This window comes from Catharus ustulatus, chromosome 1 (genome assembly GCF_009819885.2).
Source record: "Catharus ustulatus isolate bCatUst1 chromosome 1, bCatUst1.pri.v2, whole genome shotgun sequence".
Taxonomy (NCBI): domain Eukaryota; kingdom Metazoa; phylum Chordata; class Aves; order Passeriformes; family Turdidae; genus Catharus; species Catharus ustulatus.
The window spans coordinates 87,135,219-87,156,958 of record NC_046221.1 but is presented as its reverse complement, the minus strand read 5'-3'; the positions used below and the strand labels follow the sequence as shown (position 1 = coordinate 87,156,958).

At 37.7% G+C, this 21,740-nt stretch overlaps 1 protein-coding gene across 7 annotated transcripts in view; it reads right to left on the bottom strand.

Annotated features, from left to right (window-relative positions):
- The window catches only part of SEMA5A (semaphorin 5A), a 334,133-nt gene that overhangs the window by 28,468 nt on the left and 283,925 nt on the right, over positions 1-21,740 (bottom strand). For all 7 annotated transcript variants that reach the window (XM_033061171.1, XM_033061142.2, XM_033061134.1 and 4 more), the window contains one exon: positions 6,791-7,016. In XM_033061171.1, coding sequence (XP_032917062.1) covers positions 6,791-7,016 — 226 coding nt within the window. The remainder of the gene's footprint in view (positions 1-6,790; positions 7,017-21,740) is intronic.

The following is a 21,740-nucleotide window of genomic DNA, read 5'->3' as shown; positions in this document are numbered from 1 at the left end:
AAACTATACAATAAAAAATTGACATTATGCCATTAACAGCATGAAAAGTGACAAGATCAGTTTGCAGACTGGAAATACTGTTCCGTATATTTTTTCGACAAAATTATCACCTTTTACAATGAGGAGACAGGGTGCACAGATGAGGGGAGAACACTGGATATTACTTAACTTTAGTATGGGATTTAACATTGACTCCCATAATTTCCTGCTAAACAAGTCAACAAAGTATGAGCTAGATAAGTGGACAGTGCAATGTGTTGAAAACTGGCTCAGCAACTAGGCCCAGGGGACAGTGATCAGCTATTAAGGGGTCAACTGCAAAAAAGTCATGAGGTTCAATCCTGCATAACGCCATCATTAATGACTTGGACAAATTTTCCTTGACTGTGAAGACTGGCTGATAAACGAAAGGGTTGCATAACACTTTACAAGGCAGAGAAAAACCTCATAGAGTTCAACTGGGGAAAATGAAAAGTCTTGAATCTGCACAGGAGAGACCCCATGCAAACATACTTTAAAGCCAGCCACCTGGAAAGCAGTGCTGCAGAGAGGGTTTAGTCAAAATGGTGCAGCTTATAATCATGAAATTACTGTAATTGAAATATTACACTGTAGAATTTGTTCAAGCAAAAATTTGTCAGAAAGTAAGTGTATATACAGAACCAAGTCCTAGCCTTATCACAGTTTACATCAAATTTGACAGGAGAATTCATAAACAGAAAAGCATTCTTACACAACAAGTAGCACAAAACTGAAAACTCCAACTTGTCTCATTAAATTGTGTTTTTCCTGCTTGCCACTTCTGTTTGCACTTTGGGCCACTTTCAGATTTCTCTATATCTGACTCCAGGGACAGAAACCAGATTGTGCCACCCAACAAAATCCAACATTAAGCTGCTTTTCTCAGATTACTATTCCCAAGATAAATATATATAGCCAAACCAGGATGCAATGGCCAATGCCCTCGGCATGGTAGCAGCAAAAGTCTAGTTGCCAAAACAAAATCTTAGTCTCCCTTATTTAAAGCTCAACTATATAAATAATTGTAAACTCTGCAAAGAGAATGATCAGTCATAGCATCACCAATAAACTAATGAATAATTTTCCCAAGACAGACAGAACATCTGTAAGTCAAATTCTGATCCAACCTTTATGAAAGGTTCATCATGCAAATGTTTTAAACTAAATTCTCAGAAAGCCTATGACTGACTTAGAGCCCTGTGAACAACTAGAAGCATGAATTCTGCTTGCAGCTTACCGAGAGCCTCATTTTCAGTTGTTCGGAAGTCATACTCAAGGAACAGACTGCTGCACTCTGTGGCTAGAAAAGGGGATTTAACTACTTAATCCCAGTACAATTTTTAAAAGGCAGCTGTGCTTCTCTAAGGTGAAAAGTTCCAAAAGTAACAGCAAGTATTGCAAAAACTTCAGTAGAACTAATCACAGAAATTCTGTGATTTAAAATCACATATATTAAAACAAACAAATAAATAAATAAATAAAAGAAAATAAAATAACCATCAACTTCTAAGATCATGGAAGACAGAGGATATGAACTGACATCTAAACAAAAGACTTCTCTCATTTATGCACTTCTGTTTTGTTAAACATTTGTTAAACATTGGTAAAATTACAGAGAAATTAGCACTCCCCTGCTGATGATTTACTTAGTCCATAATGCAAATACAACTGAAAACAATTGCCCAATTAATTTACATAATTCTGATAGAAATCAAGATGATTTGATGATTTATAAGTAAATTTTAAAAACATTTTAGTTGCATTGAAACAGTTTCATAAATCCACAAGAAATTAATACTGTTTGAAGACCTATTAACATGAAAGTCACCTGCTCTGACTAGCACAGGAGAAAAAATCTGCCTTTGCAAAAGCCTGTAATGAGACTTTGGTTGGACTAATTCTGCTTGAAAACTGCAACACTCTCAGCCAGGTTCAATTAATTTGCCTTAAAAGTGAGGCTCTATTAAAGCACATACTTTAATAATAATTCCCTAGTCTAGCCTGTAGCTAAGTAATACAGCCCTAAGTAAGAGAGAAGTAGCTGTGACACCTGATAAATTATATTACTTGACTGATTTATGACTTATGTCCTCCAGTTCCGACCTAACAAAGAAAATTCAATTATCCAAGCAGTCTAGGTTCATGACTTTAGGAAAAGATGATCTGAAGCCAAAATTCAGGTATCCTGAATAATTTCTAAATGACAGCATGAAACACTGCTTGGAGTGCAAAGGTACAAGGATAACCAAAGATTGTTTCAGTGTTGTCACTTTCTGAAGATGGTCTGCAAGTTATTTGACAATATTATTGAAGAATAAAACTTACATAACTTAAGGCCTAAATACCTATAACTTATAAAAACTTTATAAACCTTCAAAACATAGTAAAATTGAAATAGTAAAATGTAATGGCAAATATTAATGCAATGCAAAGACAGCATATTTAAATACCCAAGGAGTAGGTTAGGTGTGGAGGGAGGAAGTCACGTTGGCATGATAACTTTATTTCTTGTACACAGCTTTTCTGTGTTTAAGTATTTAACCCCAAACTACCACTGAGTTGTACTTTGTCAATCAAACTTGAATTTGTTATCAAATTCACTTCTAACTTCCAGAATTCATTTTGTTCTTATGCAGAATACCACAGCTTAGCTTCAGTAAGACAGCAGAAGAGATAACATCTCAAAACCTACTCCTCCTGACAGGAGGACATTCCTGATTATCAGCACATGTTCTATTCTGTAAAAAATTCTGAATGCACTACAGATTTCCTGTGGGTAACATAAGGAAAGATTAAATCAAACTTTTCACAAGAGATCATAGCCACTAGAGGAGTAATTCACATCCTGCCTTCACAAATAACTATTGTCAGGAGGTTTGAGATAGAGGAAGCAGCAACAACTGGGAATATAGGTATAGATTTCCAGGTGCCTGGGGGAAAATAAAAGGCAAACAAAAGACTTTAAGACTGAAGTGACTGAAATTAGAAGTATTGCCTTTGTTAATTGCCTTCAGAAGGTATTTTGGAAGCTAAGTTGGTCTAACTCTGGGCATGTCAAAGTGAAGTGTCTTGTCTAAGCCCACCCTAGCAGACTGCATCATATATCATGGAAAGAAGGCAGTATCTATCTCCAGAGGGTGAACTGCACCCATCATATCAGATGCTTATCTTCAATGGATCCCTCATTCCTCAGGATGCTGAAGCTCTCTTTGTAGACTACTACGGAGTCCAGACTTCAGTAAGATAAATTCAATCTAGAAAAATTAGGCACACATCCCTTGTGAAATATTTAGCTCTGGGTTAAAAAAGTATGTTTTCAATAAAATTATTACTGTTTATATATCAGATAATCTTAAAGAGAGCCAGCATGCTTAATTTAGATACTTAGTATGTTTCATAAGCACACATTAAATTACCAGGGTAATGTAATTTCTATACTCTGAATGCTGGATTGTACAGACAGTGCATTAAGACATACAGCAACGTACACAATCTCAATCAGTTGATTTGAAATAGCTGTCTCTTTCCTATCTGAGCACTATATGAAAACCCAGAGGCAGGGAACAAGATTTATTTTTCTTTCCTCTTAATCAAACTTCAAATCAAAAAAGCATGAATACAGTCTGCAGATGCTACTGCTTGCTTGATTGAGATAGAAATCTTACCACACTCGGAGTCTAGTGGGTTTCTGGCAAGAAGTTCTATTTCTAAGCTCAGACTGCAAAGAAAGTTTGCTTTGCTAGCATCTGACAGTGAAACATGATTCTGTTTAACACGGCGTGACTATAGTTGCACAGTGGGAGATTATAGGCAATGAGAAAATTTCTAACAAATGGCTCCTATCTGCAAGGAACAGAGAACTGATCTCTGCAGAACACATCTTTGGTAATGAGGTATGCCAAGCATTCTGTAACAAAATTAATCTTTCTGTAAAAGCCAGAAAATTGCTACAATTCAACATGGAGATAATGAAAATAATGTTTCACATCATCCAGGCTGTGGTCAGATGGAAGTAAGTTATGATGTTTTCTTGCTATCTAGCCAGAAATGGTGAAGGTGTCTGCCACAATTCATGGTTTCCCATTCTCATGACTTCCCTCTTTTCCAAAACCTACAGCTACTCTACATGACTCTTATCAATGTATTTCCTTCCAGTGAAATCAAGGAGCAGTAGAGTGGTGGTGTGTTGGTCCACATCTAAAGCTGGGAGCAGGGAAGTGCTCCTGAATCCTGCAGTTTAGATGCCGTCAGCAAGTTTCATCTCATCAGTAAATCAAAATGGTGTCCCCTGACCCCTCCCTCAACAAATGCTCCACTCCATACTGTTCTGACATCCATAATCAGAAAATGACTAAGCAAACAGTCTCAACATACGATGTGCTATTTTCACTGGAAGTGTATTAGTTAATGCAGCCACTTGGAACACCGATCGAATTTCACCTTTCATTACAGAATAAAGACTCACTGACCAAAAAGAATCAAAGAATGAGTACAAATTAATGACAAAGCCATAAGGGTACTCACTAGGAAGCACACACAGATGTATAATAGTTTCTGCCCTGTCAAGTACTCAATAAAAAGTACTTAAATATTCAGTAGTTTTGGGATTAGTCAGCAAAAATCCTTCACCCAGATGAACATTTCTATTGCTAGGCAACAGGGTTGAGGTCATGCACATACATTGCTCCAGTGATGAATTATTTCCAAATGAATCAAAGCAGCAGCTTCAGCAAGATGCAACAAAAAAAAGTACAATGCCAGGAAATTCAGGAATATTGGGTTCAGAAGGAAAAAAACTTCAAGCTAATCAGGCAAAAAATGCACCTGAGCCACCACCCCCACCCCCACCACTTGCATACTGAAAAAAATGCTTTATTAAAAAAATTCTGCAGGAGTCAGCTTATGCATCCAGCTCCAGGACAGGTCTTGTGATCATGACTTCAGAGATGAGAGAGGTGTCTCCATGCCAAGTTTAAATTTCTTGCAGCAATGTGATCTATAACAAACTGGCTCTTCTCTGGTTTGCCCTGCTGACCTCCTCTCTTATGTCATGCATTGGCTTTGGATACTCCTTTCTTATTGCCATTTCATCTGTCAGACCAGATTATACCTAGATTCTCCTGTAGTTTTACTTCTACTTGTGATAACTTTCCCAAGTCTGCACTACCTGGTGAGAAAAATATTCTCTTTCTGATTTAATCTCATTAAATTTTAAAAATGTGTCATCTACGTCTAAGTGCTGGAAGACAGCAAAAAGCAGCAGCACCACCTTGAAGTCTCATTAAGGACAAGAGACAGGTCATATACCAATCTTAGCAGAGGAAAATCTTTGCTAAATACAAGTCTGAAATTTAGTATGGACAAAAACAAAAGAAACATTTGTGTCAATAGTCGCTCCATGCCAAAATCTGCCTTGCTATCCAGACCTAAATGAAACCCCAACAATTGACACTGTAGATTTTCTGAAATAGGAATGACATCGAGCACAAAATGGAGTCATATCTGGAGTACCACGGATTTTGTTTTATGATTTTGCACAGTTCACTACTATATATTTCTTCAAAAAATTGCTAACATCCTGCCGCCTCCAAAGAGACCCAGATGCCAAGTGAAACAATAAAGGTTTTGTACAGGATGAAGGTCAGGGGGAGGGAGGGCAGGATGGAAGTTTCTGTCATATTATCACAGAAGCCAACTCTGCAGACTCCTCCACTACCAAAACCTTGACATGTAAACCTAGTACAGGCAGGAGCTTAAAACTGACTTTCACAATAGTTGGTCTGTCTGAAAAATACTGGGAATTAGAAAGTCCAGGGACTCAGAAACTGGTCTCTCTGTGTGGACTTAGATAAGCCAAATGCCTTCAGTTACACTTTTTCTGTTCAGCTAACCTGGGTCTTGTTAAGATACAAAAGACTATGTAAGTGGAAAATGGACTATAAATATTAAAAAAAAAAAAAAAAAAAAATAATAATAATAATAATAATAATAATAATAATAATAATAATTTTAGATTATATTACTAAAATATAATACTTTAAAAGATAAACTGATATACAATTAAAACTAGATAATCAATGAAATGTATTAATAAGATTAGAATGACCATCACAATTTCCTCTAGTTTTAATTTTTGTATACATATACCAAACCCTGTATTACTGACAGGAAAAGAAGAAAATTCTGAAATAAACTAATTCCATTTTAAAATAATCTAAATTTGAAAGGATTTTGAAGGAGTATGGTTTTCAATCTCAGAAATAAACCAAACTTTAAATTGCTAGCAAAAGCACAACATAAACTTTTATAATAGAAATGATCCAGTTCATAAACTCCTTATTTATTTAAAGATTGACATGAATCTTGCAGTTGCTATTTTCAAACTACTGAGAAAAATTTCTTCTTAGAGTATTCCATATTCTAGCAAAATATTCCAGAAATATGTTAATGTTGCAGAAATTCACCCCTAGTAAAAGCTCAGGGGGAGTTTAAGGTATAATAGAATCTTACAAGAACAAGATGATTGTGAAGAGAATTAAAATAACCTGGCAAATCTCATCACAGGTGGTGAAAGACCCTTGCTTGGTGTGAATGATGATCCAGAAGAAATACAGGCTAGGCTCCCTACCGGGATCAGTATGCCCTCCTGTTCGTGATCAGTTCTGTTACACAAAACACCAGCAAGCATTAACTTCCACTCCGTGCAGAAGATGGCCCTGCAGAGAGGTCCCTAGCAGGGGGCACGGTGAGCCCGCCTGGCTGTGCTCACCATCGGTGGAGCAGCCGCTGGTGCCGTCGCTGGAGCAGTAGCGCATCTCGATGCGCTGCCGTCCCACCTCCAGCAGGTTGGGGTCGGGCAGCCGCGCCTTGCAGGTGTATCGGAAACGCTGCTCGTAGTGACCGCCGTTGTCCGAGATGTTCACTGGTGTCCAGGGTGTCCAAGGAGTCGTCTTCTTTAACTCCGGGCAGGCATTGGTGTTACAGGGCTGATATTCCTGAAAGAAAATGGTCATCATAAGCATCATCATCAAATATGACCTTAAAAACACCCCAGAGACACTAAAACAGACAAAAAGACAACCAGTTTAAAATATATATTCTAATATTTCCAATTCTGATATTTCTATTTCCAACAGCATTAATCATCAAAGAACTTTAATACTAGTCTCACCAGTCTCAGTGTTTTTTCAGCTTCTGTGCAAGCACAGTACCACACTGCTAAAAGCAATAATATACCAGTACAAATTTGATCTATCACATCCATAAAAACAGTAAATCAAACACTCTAAGTACCATAATCAAGCATATCCTTTATAAATTAATAGCCCCAAGTAAGGTCTAGCTAAATATGTTAAAGCTTTTAATTAAGAAGAATTCTGATAAACTGCAAGTTCATGACACGAACCAGCAAATGATTCCTCGGTAACATCTCACGGTACATGAATAAGTAAACCACTGTCCATTTTGTATTGCTCACATACTTCAAAAGGGACAACAGATAAAATATGTCTTATATTACAGATTCTGGTTCCCTGAGATGCATGCTTCTTATAGCTCCAGAATTGCTAAACCTATCTTCAGAAGCAAATTCCCTGTGAAGTGATATACACTGAAAGGAACAGATGACATTTAAGGAACCAATGCAGAATTGCCAGCGTTCTCACAAATGCACACTTGTCAGTATTCTCAAGCCCCACAAGCTATGTCTTCTGATGAGTATCATCAAGGTCTGCAGATCCTGCCTGTTCATTTTCCAGAACAAAATATACTTCATCTGATGCAAATTCTTTGAAACATATATGGATGAAATTAAATAACCATTGAATATCAAAATAAATCCACACTGAGAAATTATTAAAGATCAAAATAAATAGCAGTCGTCATTGGGAAAACTTTTAAATTTTCTTTCTACCTCTTGCTTGTTAGAGAAACTGAGTTGCTTCTGAAAAGAAGCCTACTCAAATTTGTAATTCCATTAAATACTAAAAAAATAAGGAAACAATAGAAATAATGGTTTTATCACATAGTATAACCTCCTTCTTCCATAATCTCTATCCCAGTTGATACCACCATGTTTCAAAAAGCAATTGATTACCTGCTCCTGTCTTTCCCATGGTTATAATGTCGTTTTATCTCATACTTTTCTCAGTCCACTTCACAGACAGCCTCACTTATGTGCATACCCAATTAGGTTTAGACCAATCACTTTCAACCCTTATTTTAATTTAGAGTCTGTGTTGCTATTTCAAATCTAAAAGAATCTTCCTGGGATCTGGTCTGGTTTTTGGCTCAGAAGACAGCAAAGAACAAACAAACTATCTAGTCCTGGGTACAACAGGGGAAGTAATTTCTCCATGCTTCCTCAAGAGTCAAGTCTTTAAATCAGGTATGTTTTAGACTTAGGACAGAACATATATGACTGTTCTCCTTGCAGTACATGAACTGTGAAAAAATAAATCATTAAATCTTCCTTTCCCTCTTCTTACTTTTATCTTTTTTTTTTAGAATGTCTAGCACTGATGAGTCTATCTCCTCTCTGGATCAGCTGTTTTGCTATTTAGTAATCTGCAAAGCTAACAAATTGCAAGTTAATATGAGGCTGCATTTTCCCTTTAATTTAATTTTCCAGTCTCTGAATTTTGCTGTGCCTTTATCAGTGATGCTGAGAGTATTTCTTGTCTCAAACCTACAAAAGATTTTCATGCCCAAATAACCATACATAATGATAAACTAAGCTCAACTTATTAAACCTACACAGGATTTAAAACCTGATCTCCAGCTCCTGTGCACCCCAATGTCTTCCATTTGTTCTATCTCCTCATTTTCTTCAAGACAGGACACCAAAACTGGACTTGGCATTCTAGATGTAGTCTTATCAATACAACATGCAAAGGCAATCATCACCCCATTTGCCTGACAGTCTGACTTTAATATGCACATTATTGTATTAGTGCTTTTTCCTTCCACAATATTGTACAAAGAATCTAAGTAGACCCAATTATCTTTGATAGCCTGTCCTTTTCTAAATCATAGCTTAACAGCTACCTATTTTTTTTATCCCACACAAGAGGTTGATAGTATTTGGCAATATTAAAATATGTTTTATTAGATTCTGCAATTATCTAACATATATATATTTACTACCTCACCAATCTCTGTCCTGCTCAAGCTTTACTGAAAATGTCTTATATCACTGTCTAGACTGTTGATAAAAATGTTAAGTGCTATTGACCCAAGAACAGATTTCAGGCAGACTCTACTAGACACATTCCAGTAATTTATATCTGCCCATTGACACCACATTTTTCAATTTGTCAATGAACTAGCTTTTAATCCATTTAACATTTGAAACATATTTCAGTTTTCTGAATCAAATTATTTTCTGTTACAAAGGTAAAGGTCTTGGAAGAGATGTGCTGTATTACTTTTAAACATATTGAAACCCAAACTCTTTTTTATTAGTAACTAGCAGGAAACTAACTATTAGTAACTAAGCAGGAAAAATTCAACCAGTATAGTAGTTACTACAATGTTTATTTCAACTTAGTCACAATAGTTTAAAAGTTTCAGTTCTTCATTTGCTATTGATTTTTGTACTGATATTTTTCAATCAAAACCAAAAGATGCTCAAAATATGAGGGCTTTCTTTATTAGACATGGCATAGAAAGGTGAGGTTCATGTAAAGCAAACATGTGAGGTATGTAATGAACCTTTTGTCAAATAAATATAGCTAGTAGAGGAAGGAGTTAATTTAGTGGCAATGTATTGAATGTTGCTTTGCTAACACACTTCTGAGATGAACATGTCAGCTCCCTCAATTCTAGAAAGACAGACTGCCAGTGTTCAGTATGCTTCAGGATGTGTAAACCTCCATACACCCTGACAGAGAGCATTTTCCTGTGCTGTTACCAGCATAGAAAGAAGGATGCTCCTGAAGAGTGTCTATGCAGACCATTTGTTAGTTTTTTCCTTTCTTCTTGCTTGCTGCATAGCTTGTATGAAAGTTTGACTGTTGTCATGCTTGTCTCTTCAACCACTGAATAATAACCATGAAAGGCTCAGAAAGTTGGGGAAACAAAAGTACATATAGTTTAACTGGAGAATATTTACAGCAGTAAATAATTTCTCCAACAGAAAATTCAGAGGAGTACTGCCAGAATGGATGACTCCTTGGAATTCTGGCACTAATAATGACGTGGCAGAGCTCACTGGCTGCTCTCACAAACAGTGAGTGTTGCACTGCTCTGCTGACTACCACGTCTGCCACAGAGGAATCAAACCCCCACGGTGTTTGTTGAGAGCATCAGTGTGATCTGATGTTGAAAACTCTGGTAAAAGTAGAATAACGAACTTGTTCTGAATTGCATCAGATGTGGAAGTAAGAAAAGGGGGAGAGAAAAGGCATAGTTCAGATTACACATGGATATATTAAGTGCTGCTAGCAGGAAGACATAGTCTAACAGGAAAAAATTGACAGGGAAGAGAGAGGGAATATGGAAACTGATACCACTGCTTGGTTTATTCTCCTCTTACCACCTTGTTCAATGCTTGAACGATTTACTTAAGAGAGATTTCAAGAATATGGCCCTCTCCAAAGCAATTCTACCCACTAGAATCATGGGCACATTAATCAAGTAACCACATGTAAGCCTCAGATGAATTAAAGTCTCAGAGGAAATACTAAGGTCTCATTTCAGTGGTAAGACACAGCTAGAAAAGCAGTGGAGCACTCTGCTTCTAGAGTGTTGCTGAGAGGAGCAGAGACAGCAGCTGCTAAACTCCACCTCTGACATTCCACATGGACTGAAGGGAGACATGGGGTCAAGCTCTCCTGGGGGATTCCCTATAGATACTCAGAGAAATACTTCAGGGGCTCAAGTGATGGGCTGTGCACATTAGTCCTTAGGGTATGGTTGTGGACTCAGAGCAATAATTACTGGAGTCCATTTATAGACTCCAAAAATATAATTGCAATAGCTCAAGCTTAATTTCTTAAAGTTCTCAAAAGTTCTCTTTGCAAATTGTTCTAAAACTTTTGGTCTATTTCACCATATTGCGGCTTTTAGTTTAGACTGGATTTAGCCAGTGGAGATAGTTGAATTTACACCTAACTTACATCTTGCTATACCTGGCAAAGATACAGCAAAACTTGTAAAGACTAAATTTTGGGGGGCAATTTAACATTGCAGATTTTTGGAGATAATTGGAAATTTACACAAAATATGCAAATAAATACATACCTCACAAAATACATGTCTGTGAAAATGAAAAATTTAAATAAAAATTATGAAGAATACTGCTGGTAATATGAAAAAAGGCATCATAAAATTATAATTTGGAATAATAATGTATTTGGAATCATAGATAATGATTATGCTATAAAGCTTCTTGCTTCTGACCTTAAATAGTTTTCCCTAGTATTTTTGCATAATGGAAAAAGAATATTAATGTCACACTTTCTAACAAGATTTATTTAGAATTATTTAGTTATATTATTTTAGGAAAGGGACAAGTAAAATGTCATTTCAAACTAGAGAGGACTATTGTTAAGTAACACTGAACAAAACAACAAAATTCACTGGTTTCTCCTGGAGGATGTGGAAACAATTTTCTTTTTTTGCCTCTGCATAGCTACTTCAGGCAAATTCCTAAAAATCTTGAGAATCTCTCAGTCTTTTACTCCTAGTTTAAGTTTGAGTATAATTAACCAAAAGGCATGATACTCTGATATCTTCTTAAAAAACTAGACCAAAATATTATCTACCTTTGAAGTACAGTAATTTCATGATTACAAGATGCACTGATTATAAGTCACATGTCTGGGTGTCGGCAACATTTTGATTTTTGTCCATAAATAAGCCGCACCGGATTATTAGCCGCACTTTCGCTCGCAGAGAGGATCCCCATGCAACTTTCACAAAGCTGCCAATTAGTAGCAGAATCGTGGGATCGCAGGGTTTACTGGCTCGGCACAGCACAGGGCGGGGCGGGCTCGGCCCGCTTGGGGCTGCGAACGGGGCCGAGTGAGCCAGCTCAGTGCTGCTGCTCGGCGGGGCCGCTCGGGGCCGGCCGCCACTGCCGGGCTCACTCGCCCCCACCTGCACTGCTGGCGTCGGGTGGGCTGGCCCTGGCCTAGCACTGCCAGTCCCGCTGCTGCTCTGTGTTCGCTTCACCTGACCCGGCCCCCGGCGCTGCTGGTCCCACTACCGCTGCGTTCGCTCTGCCTGGCCCGGGGCTGCCCCGCTCAGCTCGGGGCTGCTGCCGGCTCGCATTTCCGGTTGACAAATTTCAGAATTTTTTATCACATATTAGCCGCTCCAGATTACAAGCCGCACTCCGGGTTCGGACCAAAACTTTAGTCAAAATGGTGCGGCTTATAATCGTGAAATTACTGTCATTTTTTTTTCATTAAAACCAGAATTCAGATAGAGAGTTCTATTCCCATTTATATGTTTATATTATGGAGAGATTTCTCCTAACAAGCTCTTATTTCTTTGATGCATATAATATGTCTATGTGGAATGCACTTCTTTAGTTCTCATCTGTCTTTTTCTTTCTCACCTGTTAGCGTGACAGACAAAGCAGCTAAATCAACATTGACAGTTCATTTAAATATTTTCAGTTCAAGAGTTATCTTTTATGATTTTCTTTCAGCATATTTTATTAGTTCTCAAATATTTTTTGAAGCACCAAACAATTCATTGATTTAAAAAAACACTTAGAAATTTTTGCTTTTTGTTCCATCACGCTAAATTTCAATTTGACTAGCACAAAATAATTCATCAGGTATTAGGACACCAGTCAGTAAAAGAGAGTGTTGCTGATTCATAAATTGAATGGTGTAGAATGTCTGTCACCTGAGACAAGACAGGGCTGGAAGATATGAGAACCTCAGTCTCTCAACCATCTCTCAGTCTCTGAGTTTGCCTCAGTAATACTTAGTTTAAAGAAAGGATAGCTCTTGCATGCAAGCAAAACAAAGGCCAAACTGAATGTAACAGGGTTATAAAACTCCAGAGAAAAACAGTTCCTGTAGAGGAGGCTTTGTTTACATGTCAAAATTTAAGTTTCCTGAAGGACTAATACACTCTCTCTCTCTCCAAAAACAAACAAAAAAAGGATAAAATTTGTCTTCCCATGGTTGAAGAACACACAGAAAAATCACTAACTGAACTTTAAAAAATAACTGATTCATTTATTTTTATTACAGAAATGTAAAGCTTGTCTATTTAAAGAGGCATTTTCAAACTAAAACAAATGAAATACAAGTTTCTAATCATATTTCTATTTATTCCACAGTTTAAAAAGTTATGTTCTTCAACCAAATACCATTAGATATACCTTAGTTCTGAGTGCAATTTTGCTGCTACAAAACTATTCCAAAAGCATGGCATGAAAGAACACTCAAACACCATTAATTTCAATCCATTAAACAAAACATCTTCTATCCTGTAAATCTCACAGCTATACTTTGAAAACAAACCCTAAAATAATTTCTGAGATCCCCATTGTATTTTAACCACACTTAGGCATCCTAGTTATAGGCAATGTTTTAGCTTCAGTTGACATCCATAGAGGAGTGCTACTGATTCCAATGGAACTAGGACTGCAGAGACTATTGCTCACTGCAGACGCAATCCTGCAGCAATGTAAAGTAAGGGTAGGAGGTGTGTCCAGAATGGGTTTGTAAAAATATTTTGATGAATACAGGGAGAAAAATAAGTTTCTTCTGAACCAAAAAGGCGTGGGTTTTGGTTGCAAATACCAACTGCACACAACTTTTTGTTTCCTTTTTAAAGAAAATAATTGGAAAAATCCCCATTGCTGTAAAGGGCAATTTAAAAGGAATTAGAGGCTGGATTTAGATCCCTTTTTCCCCGAGGAGTTCAAGGCCCTGCAGGCAGGTCAGTGGATTAGGAGAGTTCTGGACTGAAATCCTTCCTATATTCAATGTCACTAATTTTACTTTGATAAGGAAAGTTCCTACTTTCATCACCTCTTCATAAACTCATCAGGTTTTGGAGTGAACAATGCCACCACTTTCCTTTTTCTTCCAGCCATTTGTGTAACTCCATGCTTGAAAGTTGCATTTTATGTCAAACTCATAAAACTTTTCTGAAGGAAATTGTTATTACAGAAAATTACTGTTTTGCAGGTAAGGTGCTGCTTAGGAGATTTATGTCCAGGGATCATTTTCTCCAGTTCATAGTCAGGAATTTTATTGTAAAATCCACCTTGTCTGTGGTTTTGTATGCAGTATTACAATCTGGCACATAATAAATATGCCTCTTGTTCTAGCAGCTCCACTGTGAGGTGGGAACTACCAAAAGTGGGGGACAAGAAGCTGGGGATGTCACCACTTGAACCCAGTAAAATTTGAGAAAACCAGAAGAAAACCAGAAGAGTCTGTCAGAGGACTAAGGATTCAATTATTTTTGCTGGAGTGTTTTCATTTAGACTGCTGCAAAGAAAGGAAATATAAGACATTACTGACCTGATGAAAACAACACACAGGCCCATAAATAATCAAGGCTATAAGGCTGAAGGGATTGCCCACCTATAAACGACTGCATGGATTTACCCAACGGACTCTAAAGTGATTTCTATATTGCCATGTAGCGAAGCCCTCAACTGCAGTAGAAAAGCCAGGACCACAATCTGAGCAACGTCATGACAAGTAGATGGTGAAATATAAATATCATTAAAGGTAAATGATGTGTTACTTGCAAATGAAACAAAATTAATCTTTTCAGCTTTTAAAATCAGCATGTAAATAGCAACCTTGAAATACATCTTTATCAATTTAATTACAAAGAGAGGGAATTCAAATTTCTCTTTAAAATTAGGAATGTACCATTTGAAAATACCAAGAAAAGAGATGTAGCTTCCTTGATCACTCACTACTTCAGACGTGGGGAAAAGGAGGTTGTTCAAAATTCTATTTTGGGAGGTATGATCAACGAGTGGGAAAAAAGTGAGTTGCTGCAGCCCAAGGAGTCGTCACTCAGCTGGGTCACACTCATAATCTATGCATGTGGCTTCATTCATTACAAATGCAAATGCAAAGGAAGGAGGATTAAGTCAGATGGAAAATGTGGTGATTTATTTTGCTGAAATAACTCAATTGTTTGCAATTTGTTTCAAATACTCTTACTGAGAGGTTTAACATTTTTAATATTGGTCCTATAATTCCTGACAAAAATCCTCTAAATAGCTGAAACAGATGTTATTAACTTTTGTATATATTTTTTAAACTGCTGGGAATCACGGTTATCCAAGTATTTATTAACTGGGAGTAAGAATTTTAGGAGATAATCCAATAGTCAAAAAGGCATAAAAAGGCTATCAGCTCATCAGTTTTAGAGAGCGTTGCTTCATAATCACTGCAAATCTGTTATCACTCATAAATTACTTCATCTTATGTTTTCCTTCATGTAGGTTTCTAGAAAGACAAAGAGAGCTATGTTCTTGTTGTAAAAGGACATCCCTATCAACAAATTTCTAAACACCCAAAGTGGAAGGAAATCTGGAATTTCAGTTTCCAAAGGCAACACCAGAGTTATGTGGCTACTTTGTGACCTGGAAAAAGTTTGATTTTTAGATACCTGATGTTTAGATTCACCCAATGCTGGCTACAGTATTTGTCAGTGTGGCAAAATGGCTTCTTTCTTTAACAAGGCAGTTTCAAATTAGGCACAGCTGTAAAGTAGTTCTTGAAGTGTACATACTGAGGACACATTCATTTCCATAATATTTAAACCTGAAAAATCAACTGTATGAGAAGCCTGCTGCCAAGTAATGCAGAAAATTAAACCAGACATTATTTTTTTATATCCATTCAGAGATCACTCTTTCAGATACTTATTAATTTATCCTCAATCATTCATTATATAATCAGTGCAGCCTTATATTACAAGTAATGCTTTTACCAGCTTACAGTTATCATTGATCTTATTTTCTACAATAAGACAATCATTTAGGTTCAGCTGAACTATCGCATTTTAGAATCAAAATCTGAGGGGAAAAAATGCAGCTACTAATCACTGGTACATCAAAACTGACCTGATAGTGTGAAAGTATTAGCTGCTTATGCAATCATTTGGACAACAAGCTTTTCAAGTGCAGCTCATTTACTTGTTTTTCTGGGAGCTTTCCCAAATTCATTATAAAGATTAATTATAAAGATTGATAAATTGTGTTTTACAAAAAAATGGAAGCAAAATTTGAGAAAATTTACTTACGGAAGAGCTGAAGCCTGGTTTTGCTCTGTAAAGCTAATTATCATAATATTCTTACTCTATTTTTCACTTAAAGGATGACTGAAATGATAGAACAGTCACTGGAGGAAAAATCCAATAATGTCACACTCCTGAGATAACACTTAAAATGTTAGAGCAGCTACTAAATAACAAATGTGTAAGTGATGGAAATGGTAGAAACTGAATAGATGAGGATCAATGAACTTTAATTCAGAGTTGCCAGTCCAAACCTAGGAGCTGCAGTAAAAAACAGAACTTGCTGAAATGTGTTAAACCGTGGAAGTATTTAAACCCATTGGAAATTGATTTAGTCACACAAACGAGACAGGTTCAGAGATTTTGATCACTGCACTTTGTGATGAGGTAGCAGAAAGGCTGTGATCTGCACTTCTGAAAATGAAGTCACTGAGTAAGGGATCTGAGTACGGATTTGGAATCCCAGTGAAGATTGCAAAACACTCTTCCCAGATCTATCCAGCACCAGACAAAAACGTCAAATACCAGAAAGTTCCAATCATCTACTCAGAGGAAATTCAAAGATGCAAAGTTAATGTGCGTATGAAAACTTGTATCTTCATAGCTCAAAAGCTACTCCTCTGCATATAAGTGAAAGGAGAGAGACAAACACAACTCCTACTCCCCCAATTCCTTTAAAGCAATGTTGAAAGACTGGATACCACCTATGGCACTTCTATATCTAGGTATAGAAGGTAGGTTAAAAAAAATCCATTGTGCTATAAACATTTTTTTCAGGTCTTGATCAAGGCCCGTGGAAGCAAGCTGAACCCAAAAACACACCTAAACACAATTTAATATGTTATCATACCACAAAGATCTGCCTTTCTCCAGGGCAGAAGTTACAGCTGAGCTGACAAATGTGTCTGTGTGCCCACACCTCAACCACTGCTGCTACAGTTGAGTAGATAAACACAAAATCATCTTCAGTCACAGTTTGTACTCACTTGGACAAGGAAGCACTGCAACCAAAAAGCCAACATATTTGTTTCTGCCAACTCTGCTGTGGGAAAACATGAGCTTTAGTAAAGGGGGACGGACACCTGAGCTAGTTAAATTGCTGCAGCAAGCATCAGTTTAACTCAAGTGTTAGAGCCCCTGGCTATGTGGGAAAAAAATACCACAAAAAGTAAAAGGACAATCAAAATAATAGCATAAAATTTTACAAGCTGTTGTTTGAAAAGCAGAAACATAGAAACAGATATTTGAAAACCATGCCTCTAGTTGAGATAATAAATGTTGTTATAATAAATGTAAATTCAAATTACCTAGAAATTTTCACATTTTTGTGCTTAACACGCTCAGTAAGTGAAACTGCACAGACAGTTATAAATATACAATTGTAATTTTCTCATGAGTGGGTATTAATTTCTCAAATCATGTACACTAAACACAGGATTCAATTTCCCAAATGTATGGCTCTGTTGCCATTTTAAATGCTGTGGGTTATCTCACCTAACTTCCAAACTTTTCTAAAAGCAGGTGGGTCTCTCACATGGCCTGTGACATATCTTCACTACAACTTTCACCCAGAAGTTCACACCCCCTAGAGCTTCCCAAAAGCAACACGTCTCCCTTTAGGCAAATCTGCATCCTGCTTTTGTATGTACCAACGGTGCCTGCCATTTTTCAAAATCACATCAGAACTGAACCTCCTGTTTCACATTTTCAATTTAATTTGTGTCGATCTCGAATCCTCCTTATAAATCAGTGTCTCTCATACAGCACTCTTTATTTCTAGCCATTTTAATGCTCTTGGTCTATATAAAGTTTATTTAGAAAGTGTTTGTCTACATTTTATTTTTGAAACTCTGTGTCTGCAAATAAAACACTTTGATCTTCAGCCAATTCCTGGTAAAACAGATGTTTCTGGGGGAAAAAAAAACATTACTTGTATGCTGACTTCATATTATGCTCTGTTTCCAGTATGAGGAAGATACAGCAAAAATAACCATGGGCTTGCTTTGCACCTCCTTAAATAGGAGCTGTTCTGTAGGTGGCATGACCCTGGCGTAAAACAGATCAGGTTTTAATTGACAATAGCCTGTGTGTTTCAGCTCAGGATTTCTGAGCACTATGTTCTGTTGGTCTGGGGAAATTCCTTAGGATTAAAGTTCTTTAATTTTATACCTTGTTTGATGTCTCAGCAGAAAGGCTAAGCACTGTATAGGAGCAAGGTGGCACTGCTAAAGACATAGAAGCTGGAAGGTTAATGAAGAAAACAAAAGGAGGAGATTATAAACTGTAAAAAATCATAGGAAATAAAATACTGTGGTAATGAAGATAAACTGACAGGAAAAGAGTCTGGTTTCCTTATAAAATTAAATCAAAGCACTGTTCAAAAGGAGCGTTTTATGAGTCTCAACAAGTTGGATGCATCACAATATATTTTCTTAACGCAATACACGAGGACTTTACTATTTAATGCACACACAGGATCCTTAGCTTCTCTTTATACACAGCCATGCTCATCTCAGTCTTGTTGCAAATCAAATTTCTGCATATCAGCTCTGCCCCATTTCTTGACATAACATTCACAGAAACTCATTTATGAGAGGAAGAAAAAAAAAGGAGATGAGTAGGGATTGATTCAAACTGCAGTGATCAAATTGGGCAGGAAGAAAACCCCAGTTTTGTCAGTGAGTATGACATCTACTAACATTTTTCTCCTCAACACACTAGAAAAGGGACATAAATAGTTTAAAGTTATGAGAGTTGAGTTAAATGACAGAGATTGGAAAATTTAACTGTGGCACATGCCTCCAGGATGCTGAGGCTGCAGACTGCCATTGGGTAGTTAGGAATGTTGTGCTGGCTTATGAAAGCAAAATGTAAACAACCCATGTTAACTTATTGGAAAAGAGGGATGGGTAATACATGATGTTTGATTTCTAATATTCCTAGCAATGTGAAGAGGATTCTGCCTGTAACTACATAACTATGGCTGGAATATACAAGGGAAACTTATGTGACGTAATTTTAGCTCAAAGTCAGGATGGGTGCCCTGAATTTACACTGAAGGCTTTGTAACACAGGCTTCCTTTTGGCAGATCTGTAAGCATACCATCAACTTTTTGTCATTTTCAGGACAATGACATTAACAGCTGGAAAATAAAAGAGTTAGTGCTACTATTTTCCTAAAAAAAGGCGATTTGCTCAGTGTAAATATTTTGTATTCACACTGTGATTTTAAATTTGAAATGTCTGGCCATTTATAAACATTCTGGCCTATAAAAAAAAAACTTTCAAGGTAAGTTTGATGAGAAGTGCGCTGCTGGAGCAGTCTATCCCTGAAGGACTGCACTCTGTGGTAGGGACCAATGCTGGAGCAGCCCTTGAAGAACTGCAGCTTGTGGCAAGGACCCAAGTTGAATAAATTAATGAAGAACTGTCTCCTGTGGGAGGGACCCCATGCAGGAGCAGGGGAGGACTGAGGAGTTCTACCCCTGAGGAGGAAGGTGCAGCAGAGATGATGTGTGATGAACTGACCTCAGCCCCCATGCACATGAAGTTTAGCCTGGAAAGAAGGGAGAAGTGGGGGAAAGGTTCTTTCATGATTTGGTTTTAAATCTCATTATCTTATTCTGATTTGACTGGTAATAAAATAAAATTAAAAAAAACTCTTTTCCCCAGTGAAGTCTGTTTTGCTCATGGTGGGCAACCTAATAAGAGATCTCTCCCTGTTCTTATCTCAACCCAAGAGCTACTTACTATATTTTCTCTTGCCTGCCAGGATGAGGAGGAGGGCAATAGAGCAGCCTTGGCATCCAGCAAGCCTCAATGCATGACATAGCAGAGGTGCAAAGGTAGCCTGAAGTTGTTCATACACAAAGAGAAAATGATAGCTAAAGATTTTTCTATTGTGGGTTTTTTTTCCCCAATTGGATAAGTTGGTAAAGCATCCTTCTCTCTTGACAGCCTTATCTAATACTCCAGAATACTCACAAGAAGTTCTTAATGTGACTATATAAAATAAAAGCAGTTACAGCTAAATAAATTCAATTGATAAGAAAATGCAGGAATTTGGGGATGAAAGTGTGAGGGTGCAAGCAGTCCCTGGGATCCCAAGGGAGAGGGAAGAAAGAAGATGACTGAATGGAATTTTGAATAATGTTCATGCAGATAAAATTCTCACAAATCCTCAAAGGGAAGGTTCGAATGTAGCTTCCTAAATGCTAATTCACCTACTTACACTGTTTCAGTTCTAAAAGTACAAGAAATGTGCTTTTAACTTTTAACTTTTAGTTCTGTAATTAATAAACGTGTTCATGTGGGACTTCAGTTTTGATCACAGGTTCTAGCACATCTTAACACAGTGGCTTCTCATCAAAGCGTAGGTGTTTCAGTAAATATTTTGGTATCAGTGATGATGAGGTACAGAACATGCTGTTCAGTTAAGGTTTGGTTTTTAAAAGTAATCCCTTGGCAGACACTGAATGTTATATGAACTCTCTGTCTTAATGGATCCAAATACTATATGAAACTTAAGGTATCTAACCCAGGTACAGTAATTTCATGATTACAAGCCGCACCATTTTGACCAAAGTTTTGGTGGAAACCTGCAAGTGTGGCTAGTACTCCAGGGTGGCTAATATATTACCAAAAATATGATATCTGCCATTACCTGGTACCATGCCGGTCCTGTCCTGAGAAAAATGGTTTGAAATCCATGGTTTCCTGGTGTTCCGACGATGAACCAATCAGAGAACAACTTATTGCCTGCCTGTGGATGACGGCTTTACTGAGAGGCGGGGGTTATTATGGGGGTGAGTTACCTCGGTAGTTTGATAAAAGTGTGTGATATTTCTCTGTACTTTTTAAAGTGTTTTCAGTCTTGTGCAGCTGCGCGGCTGGCTGTCCTTGTGCGGCTGTGCAGCTGGCCGTGCTCGCACGGATGGGGGGGGTGGCTGTGCCGGCGCGGATCAGGAGAGGGGAAGGGCCAGGCTGTGCCCGTGCGGAGGAGCGGCTGGCCATGCTGGCACGGAGATGCAGCTCCACTCGGAGTTCGGCTGCTCACCCATGCGGCGGAGCGGCTGTTTAAAGGCAGCGTGGATCCGTTGGGAATGCTCACAAAATGACCACACTATTGTTCATGTCTTTTTTGGCTTGTAAATAAAACTTGCAGGGTACGCTGCCGCAGCTATTGTCTGTGTCTTTTTTCACTTGGAAATAATGTTTCCAAGGTCGGCACCTGCCAGTAAGCCCCGGCAATCCGCGATTGTGTTACTAAATGACGACTTTGTGAAAGTTTGCCGTGAACGAAAATCTGGCTAATAATTGGGTGCGGCTTGTTTATTGACAAAGACATGAAGTTTGCCAACACACCAGAAATGCGACTTACACTCCGTGCGGCTTGTAATCATGAAATTACTGTACTTTTGCACCAGAGAAAGGCATGAGAGAGATGCCTAAAAGGATTTCAGGAAGCAGGAATGACACATGTA